This window comes from Sinocyclocheilus anshuiensis, unplaced genomic scaffold, assembly GCF_001515605.1.
Source record: "Sinocyclocheilus anshuiensis isolate Anshui unplaced genomic scaffold, SAMN03320099.WGS_v1.1 scaffold681, whole genome shotgun sequence".
Classification (NCBI taxonomy): domain Eukaryota; kingdom Metazoa; phylum Chordata; class Actinopteri; order Cypriniformes; family Cyprinidae; genus Sinocyclocheilus; species Sinocyclocheilus anshuiensis.
The window spans coordinates 592,158-601,025 of NW_015537978.1; the positions used below are offsets into that span (position 1 = coordinate 592,158).

The 8,868-nt window shown below is 39.2% G+C and overlaps 1 protein-coding gene across 1 annotated transcript in view; it reads left to right on the top strand.

Moving 5' to 3' along the window:
• The window catches only part of LOC107672928 (probable G-protein coupled receptor 83), a 5,492-nt gene extending 3,133 nt beyond the window's left edge, over nucleotides 1-2,359 (top strand). The window contains exon 4 of the mRNA XM_016466312.1: nucleotides 1,733-2,359. Coding sequence (XP_016321798.1) covers nucleotides 1,733-2,210 — 478 coding nt within the window. The 3' untranslated portion in view covers nucleotides 2,211-2,359. The remainder of the gene's footprint in view (nucleotides 1-1,732) is intronic.
• The last annotated feature ends 6,509 nt before the right edge of the window (nucleotides 2,360-8,868 follow it).

Consider the following 8,868-nt stretch of genomic DNA (forward strand, 5'->3'; position numbering starts at 1 on the left):
AATTCAGTACGCTTCAATCAAACCGCGATATGGACTAGTGTAAGTGAATACTAAATGGCAAAAATACTATTAGCTACTACAGACGACAACCGCGAGCGTTGCGCGTGCTTAAATAGCAAACTAGCAAACGAAACGCGCGTCAGCGCCGTTCATTCCATCACATTCCGTCACATTCCGCGTTACACAGTAAATTCCGTTTTTATGAATAGATTCCGGGTTTCCGTCCCCATTTTCTACATCGCCCCCTACTTTTGCTAAGAAGCACGTTCAACGCGGACACACAGACGGTTGTCGTGATAATGAACACCAGAGCAACCACTTGTGGGTCAGCACTGAATGCGCATCTCGCATATAAAAAGCATTTTAGGGGGCCCTTGGCTTTTGGGGGCCCAAGGCGGTCGCCTACCTTTGCCTAATGGTTAAGTCCGCCTCTGTTTATATGACTGGCTAGCATTCACTTGAGATTCCTGCAGCACGCTTTCAGAGTTTCTCTGAAACCCTCCACCTTCCCCAGCTCCAACTGTATAGACCTGCTACGGGTTATTTTATATGCTATTTGTGCAGCAGCAGTATGTCTTAAATACTCACTGCACCGTATCACCATATGCATTGGCAGTAGCAAGCTCCTGTACTTGCTTGCAGCAGCAGCAATAATCTACAACTACAGCAATTACCAACAGCAGCAGCAATTCAGCAGCAGCAGCGTAGCAGATCTATTCCGCCAAGACCAAATACATTAACATTGTCATATCCATCACTATGCTAAAATCTTCTGAGAGTTGTCATGATTTAAATATTATTGTGACAATTTAAATGGATGTAAATAATGATTGTTATAATGCCATCATGAGAACATTTTGTTCTCTGTGCAGGGGCACAAGAAACTCAATTAAATTCTAAAATGTTGAAAAAGCAGCATTCAAGCAAGGATACCTTCCTATCATTGGAAGTGTTTGCAGTCAGTCCTGAATAGAGAGATATATAAACACTTCAGTGAGATAAGTTTTGTGTCTAGTGAAGCCTCCCATTGTATTTAATCTGTCACCCCCAACTGTACCTTTTAGTTGTGAGCTTGAAAATGCAATTAAATGAAAAATTCAATAAAAAAAATAAAAAACTCATGCTTTTCCACCCTAAAATGAAAATTAGCTGTAAATGTACTCAACTTCAGGCCATCCAATATGTCATTTTTTTTTTCTTCATCGCAAATTTAGCATAATATCACTTGTTCACCAATGGATCCTCTGCAGTGAATGCAGAATGAGAGTCCAAGCTGATTAAAAACATCACAATAATCCATAAAGTAATCCAAACAACTCGAGTCCATCAATTATGCACAGGCCAAAACAGTTCTAAACAAATACTGTATGTTGGTGGATTTTGATGTGTGAGGACAACAGTGGAGGGACTTTTTCACTGGAGGAAGTATTATAGATTATGAACTGGTATTTTGGCCAGAGGTTAAAACTCCTTAATGATAAATTTGTGTCTTACAAACATGCAGCCTTTTACTTCACAAGACATTAATTGAAGGACTGGAGTCATGTGGATTACTGTGATGTTTTTATCAGCTGTTTGGACTCTCATTCAGAGAATCCATTGGTGAGAATCAAGCGATATAATCCTAAAATCTGGTTCGATGGAGAAACAAAATTATCTTGGAAATCCTGAGGGAGAGAAAATGTTCAGCAAATTTTCATTTTTAAAAGATGTCTCTTCTTGTCTCTTTTAGCAATAACAGAGTACGGATGGTATGTCTACCCAGCTTTCCTCATCCCTCCGATCTCTTTTGGAAGTATCTGGATCTTGCCACGTTCGTCCTGCTCTATGTATTACCTTTAGCCATTATCTCCTTATCGTACCTTGTGGTGGCCAAGAAGGTTTGGTTCCGGAACGCTGTTGGTGATGTCACGCTGGCTCAGTCGGCCGCTCATCGCAGAAGGAAGAAGACGACTTTGAAAATGTTAATCGCAGTGGTGGCCGTGTTTGCAGTCTGCTGGTTTCCTCTAAACTGTTACGTTGTGCTGCTGTCAAGTAAAGTGATCCAGGCTAACAATGCCCTGTACTTCACCTTTCACTGGCTGGCCATGAGCTCTACCTGCTACAACCCCTTTATATACTGCTGGCTCAATCACAGCTTCCGTGCGGAACTCAGAGCCCTGCCTCTAATTGGCCGTATAGCCAAGGGCAATGCCATCCAGCAATCCTAAGGAAGCACCCAAGATTTTGCCATTCTGATTTTATTTGAATATTCCATTGTTTTTATAAACGCATATTCGCATATGAAAGCACTGTAGCGGATCATCCCTCTAATCCTAGATATTTCTAATTTTTATCCCACCCACAGCTCACATTTAGTCCTCGCCATCTAAGTGAAAGTGACACCTAAACCAGTGTCCTTTGAAAAAAATAAACACTGTGTTGCCATGGAAGAGATTAAAAAAATATAGAAGGTATAAGATGTTAAAGGGGTGGTTGATTGCAATTTCACTTTTTTAACGTTAGTTAGTGTGTAATGTTGCTGTTTGAGCATAAACAATATCTGCAAATTTACGAAGCTGAAAGTTCAATGCAAACGGAGATGTCGTCTTTTAAAATTCTGGCAGTTTAATGCCTACAGAAACGGCTGGTAGGGACTACAACGAGTTACTTCCCGGGTTCGTGACATCACAAACGCAGATAAACCCCCCCATCACCTATTTCTGAGGGCGGGGCTTCATAAAAACAGGAAATGATCAGCACGTTTCTCAGAGAAGGGACAGTGGTGTGGAATAAAGGTAAATGATGTGAAAAATAATGTTGTTTTTTTTAAACGAAGCATTAACACATGATAGACTACACCCCATAAACACAATCAAGCCTAGAAAAAAACCAGTGAACCACCCCTTTTCCAAAAAATAAAAAATAAAAATCCATAGTGGAACACACTACATGACTTTTTAAATCTGAACACATCTGAAAAAACTAGGCATCATACACAGCTGAGGATCATACACTACCAGACCTTCAAGTCATTCTGAACAAAATAAACTCATACAGAAATATGCTCCTTATTGCTTGGAGACGCATGACAAATTAAAACAATATGTGTTCTGAAATCAGCTCGGAATATCAAACTTGTTTGATAAATAATAATCTGTGCCTGTTATACACTACATGATTTTCTGTGAAATCTGTGAAATTCGGCTGCCCAAAATCAGCAGATTGTCTATGACTTCCGGTAGCAAGCTTTGACTCATCCAGATAGTAAATTGGGGCTAAAATTATGTAGTGTATTCCTGCCTTTGAAGTGGAATTTGAATAGCACCACATCACAAACAAAATCACATAAAAATGAGCGAATACAGAAGATGTTTGTTTTGATTTCAGGTCGGAAACTACTGAATGAGATTTTTTTGGGCTAATTTATGATATTTCACTGTAACAGCTAGCCTATTATTTAATTATATTCACATTTTGACAGCTTCTGTTGCACTAGAATAATTTCATATCAGGGTCTTATTTATTTGTTTTATTTATGAATATGTTTTTTCTAACACATTAGCCATATTTAATTCACTTATCTCCATGCATGAGTAATTCTCAGGCAGCACTGTATTAAATGTATGGATATTGTTACAGTCTATCAATAATGTTTACGGTATTTTTAGATGTCAGGTGGTGTAAAATATAGATATAGCGAAATGAATTACTGTTTCATGCAATTGTATCCCTCTGAATATTTTAATTTCTGCTGGTAATAGCGAGTTTTTTGGGCTGTTATAGAAGTGAAATATATAATATACAAAGCTTCAGATGCTTATGATGTTGTTTTTAACAGCTACTGCAGAATGCTCTCTTCTGGACCAACCAAGCTGGGCTCTTTTTTATATACTGCTACCAGTTTTAGTATAGACTATAAAATTATTGGGTGGCCAGGTCTCAGGTTTGAGCTTACATTCATTCTTGTACCACCAAGTAGATTTGAATTGATCTCCCACACATAATAACTGTGATTTTTTGACCACTACACTCTAAAAAATGCTGGGTTAAATATAACCCAGCGCTGGGTTAAAAAGGGACAAACCCAGCTATTGGGTTGTTTTGAACCCAACCGCCGGGTCAAAACAACCCAATAGCTGGGTTATATTTAACCCAGCATTTTTTAGCGTGTAAACTTTATCTGACAGCGCTAATTATTGCCATTGGCTTTTGCATATTTATGCAAAGGACCAAGTCTTGAAACTGTGCAAAAACTATTTCTGAGGCTTTACTTATGGGCACATGCAAAGGATAAAGCAGCCCTGAATGAACAAAACCTACATATCAAATTGTGTTAATGTACTACCTTCTGGGTAGTAACCCAACCACTGGGTCAAAACAACCCAATTGCTGGGTTTGTCCCTATTTTACCCAGCACTGGGTTGTATTTAACCCAGCATTTTTTAGAGTGTACGGTACTAATGCAGTGCAACTACAGTAATGGAGTTGTAATTGGAAGGTAACTGGCTCAATTACCACGGATATTGTGCTCTTGAGCAAGGCCCTTAACCCTGGAGCTGCTGCAGGAGATGGTCCCTGTAATGTGCAATTTAAGTAGCTTTGGCTAAAATTGCCTGCTAAATTGCTACTTGCTTACTAATAGCACACTTACTAATAGCACAGGCAGCCATCTGGGGCAACATTTAGAAAATTACTACTTGTTTTCAAGTAGTACATGTTTTACATAGCTTGGAGCAACATGTTGTAGCACAACCAGATATCAAGGCTGGCCGTAATTTCAGGTGATTTACTGTGATGTTGAAAAACTAAAGGCAAGTTTAAGAATCCAAATCCAAACCCTGATAAATTCACTCATATCAAAATATAAAGAAAAACATAGCATGACAAGGAAAACATTACAATTTGGTTGGATGAAGATAGCATGATAAGGAAAACAAACATTTGGTTGGATGAATTTAAACAGCCACCATTGTGTGTAAAAAGAGTATTATATACTGTATATACTAAATGTGATGCTTTTTTATGTCATTGTGACAGATGCAGTGCTCTGGGAAAAGTTTGTAATAAAACAGCGTTCACATAATCTCATGCTTTCATCTATTGACATCCATCAGTCAATCTAAAAATACACCAAAAGCACACTTAGTCCGAATGAGATTTGTCAAGCCTGTCAAGTTGTGCCATTGTATCTAGAAGAAGCCAGACATCATGCCATTTGTCTGTCTAACCGAGGTAACACAGAGGTGACTTCTGCTGTATTGCATCATCCTTATAGGATACTGTTGCCCAGTCAGTGGGTATTTTGCTTTGAACTACTGCAAAAAGAGGATATACCATATTTACATATACCATTGAATAGAAGAACCAAATTTATTGTTGCACAGTTATTTTTGATGTGCTAAATCCCTCAATGTTGCTATTTGATCTTGTGTGACGTCTGTGCATGTGTGGGACGGTGTTTGCCCACGGCACGCTGTGTGTGAGATATAAACATCTTTCTGGATTTTCACAGTTCTCCGAGAATGAATTTCACAATTTGATTTTCCAGTTGCAGTGGGAATAATTTGCAGCTTTATGTGTTTTGTGATTTCTATAGATGTAAAGCTGTTATTGGTCTTAAATTAAATGAAAAGGTGGCGCTCCTTTATGAGGTGACACTAAAAATGTCAATCTTGTGCCTGTTTCCTCTGTGCCTGTTAATTCAATGTTATATATGTCTTTCAAAGATGGTAAATGAATTTGAAAATGTCATGTTTTTAACTTCTATGATTTTTTTTGGTCATACATTATATATTTTGATGTGTGTCCTATTGGTGATTTATCAGCAATTCTTCTAAAGATTTTCAAAAACAGCTGAAAAAAATCTCACACAGCATTGTTTGCATGTATTAATTAAAATGACAAGCAACTATAGGATGTGTAGCAACAAAGTCCAAATGTTTTAAATGGATAACCAGCTGCATTAGAGTTTTCTCTAATCATTTTTTTGACAAAAAGCCTGTATTTTCTGTGTGGTTGTAACTTAAATAAATTATTAAAAGCTTTTATATGTTGTGCCAGGTGGTCTTGGAAATGTTTCTATAACGTGAGCTGCACACATGAAATGTCTTGTCATGAGAAATACATTTGTTTCACTGCTGGCAGCAGAATGCAGTGTGATTATTTGTACCAACGTTTGGATTCAGACTGGTCAAGTTTATCCTGTAAGTGTTTGCATGGGTGCAGGTGAATATACTGTATATGACATTATTGAATAGGGAGTGGGAACAAGAACTTTTTCAATATAAAAAGCAGACAGCAGTAGATGTGGAATATTATTGTCTACGTCCATTATTGTGGAGAATATAACAGTCTATCAAGCACTGTGCACATGTGAGCTAATTTAACTATTATAATAAAAGATTATATTTATTCATTGTGTGTGTAACCCACTTACACTCATGGAATAGACATTTGCATAATCCTACATTCACTTTGATTACATTAGGATTTGTGCTTTTGTTTTTTCTTAAACAAACAGTGAATGAAATGACAAGAAATCTGCTGAAAATTTACTCACACACACCATCCAAGATGTAGATAAGTTTGTTTCTTCATCAGAACAGATTTGGAGAAATTTAGCATTACATCACTTGCTCACCAATGGACCCTCTGCAGTGAATGGGTGCCGTCAGAATGAGAGTCCAAACAGCTGAAAAAAACATAATAATCCACACGACTCCAGTCCATCAATGAATGTCTTTTCAAGTGAAAAGCTGTATTTGTAAGAAACAAATACTTCATTGAGGAATTTTAATTTTAAACCTTCGTTAAAATACCAGACCGTAATCCATAATAATGCTTTCTCCAGGAAAAAAAAGAAAGTCCATCCATTGTTGTCCTCGCAATATTATGGATAGAAGATTCAGATTAGGGGTAATGATTATTTTGGTAATCAAATGATTAGGTCGATTATTCTGCCGATATGCATGTATGTATGTATGTGTAGAGATATATATATATATATATAGTAACGGGGTGAAGAATCACACGACAAAGTGAGAGAGAGAGAGTGAGCGTGTGTGTGAGTGTGAGAGTGTGTGAGTGTGTGTGAGTGTGAGAGTGTGTGAGTGGCCATACAAGCCATAATTAGGGGTGCTCTGATCACAGACAGCAGTATCTGCCGATACCGATCTTTTTAAAGCCTTCTTTTTATCATTTATAACTATTTATAGTGATACTCAGGTAGGTGCTCCGGTGCCGTGAGTGCTCTCTTCCGTCTTCCCAGTGCAGAGGGTCCGTGCAGTGCTCCTGTGGGGCTGGTCGGTCACACGCTGCTGTCTGTGGGAAAAATGAGAGGGCGAGTTAGTGCTCAGTCTCATGGAGGAATCGTCTAGATGGCAGGGCTTGCGTGGCTTATGTGGCCACCTCCTGATGAGCTGCAGCTGTGACCGATCAGCCTGTGATGAGGACGGCCAGGTGTGCCTTGCTTGTTTCCAGGGCGACGCTGATGAACCTGCGGGACGCTCGTCACACTACCCCCCCAAGCGTCGTCCTGGTCCTGTTAACAATATGAGATAGTAGGGGAGAGATAGGGGGTGGGTGGGGAGTGACCCCTGACAGACCTGCGAAAGCTGCCCAGATCCGAGAGAGGCCATCCGCGTTGGCGTTCGCGGCTCCAGCCCGATGACGCACCACGAAGTGGAAGTCCTGGAGCGCGAGGAACCATCGGGTCACCCTGGCATTGGTATCCTTGGCGCGGGCCATCCACTGAAGGGGTGCGTGGTCCGTGACCAGGGTGAACTTCCGGCCCCAGCGGCCAACGTGTCTGTTGGCGTTTGTCGGTGCAGTGTGAATTGGCCTTTAGGTGTCTCTTGTGAGAGGGGGAAGAAGCACGGACTGTGCTTTCACAGAAGAGTCCGCTACTGATCCTTGGCTGTTTACCACAAACACAACATTTATTCCAACATTATAATCATTCCATTATTTTGATTTCAAATCCAAACATTGTCACTGAAAATGCTTTTTCAGCATTGCAATTATTCTTTTACACAGTAGAGTAATACAATCTTTTACAGATATGTTTAAACACAATAAATATAAGCAACACATAATTCAATGCTTTTTACTTTTGCATTTACTTCTAGATTTATATATTAAGTTGCTCAAGCAAGTGGCTAAACATTTAAACTACTTTTCTTATGTTATCACAGAAATAGTCAGCTCTACTGCCTTTGCTTTTGCTTTGAAATCTTTATTACAAGTAATCCTGCAGTTCATAAAGAACTTTGTTTTCCTACCTCCAGGAGTGCCATCTATTATTGCCTTGTTTATCTAAAAGTGCTCCTTCCCTTTAAACCTACCCAAAAATCCATATGTATTGACTGTGAAACACAGTAGACTTTAATAATATGCATTTATGGTGTAATTACTACATTTTCGTGTCAATCCATGTTCATATTTACTGCAAACAATGCGCCACGAGTGCATCTATTATTGCCTTGTTTATCTAAAAGTGCTCTTTTCCTTTAAAACTAACCAACAAGCCATATGTGTTGACTGTGAAAGACAGTATATTTTAATTATATGCATTTATGGTGCAATTGCTACATTTTCATATATGTGCAAACAATGTGCACGTGTATCACAGCAAAAATAGGCTCGGTGCTAAAACGATCTCTGCACTGCTGCAGACGCACCGCTCCTGAACGCATTGCCGTGTGCGGTGTGAATTCTTTAATCCGTTAACATGAGCGTGGAAAAAATATGCACCACATACAAGCACTGCAAACAGAGTAATGTGAACCTGGCATTATGTATGTGCGCTGCAAATGTGCATGAGCGCACGGTCTACAGGAGAGCGTGCGAGCGCTGAATGGTTAAACACTGGCAAGAATTAAAAAGTAA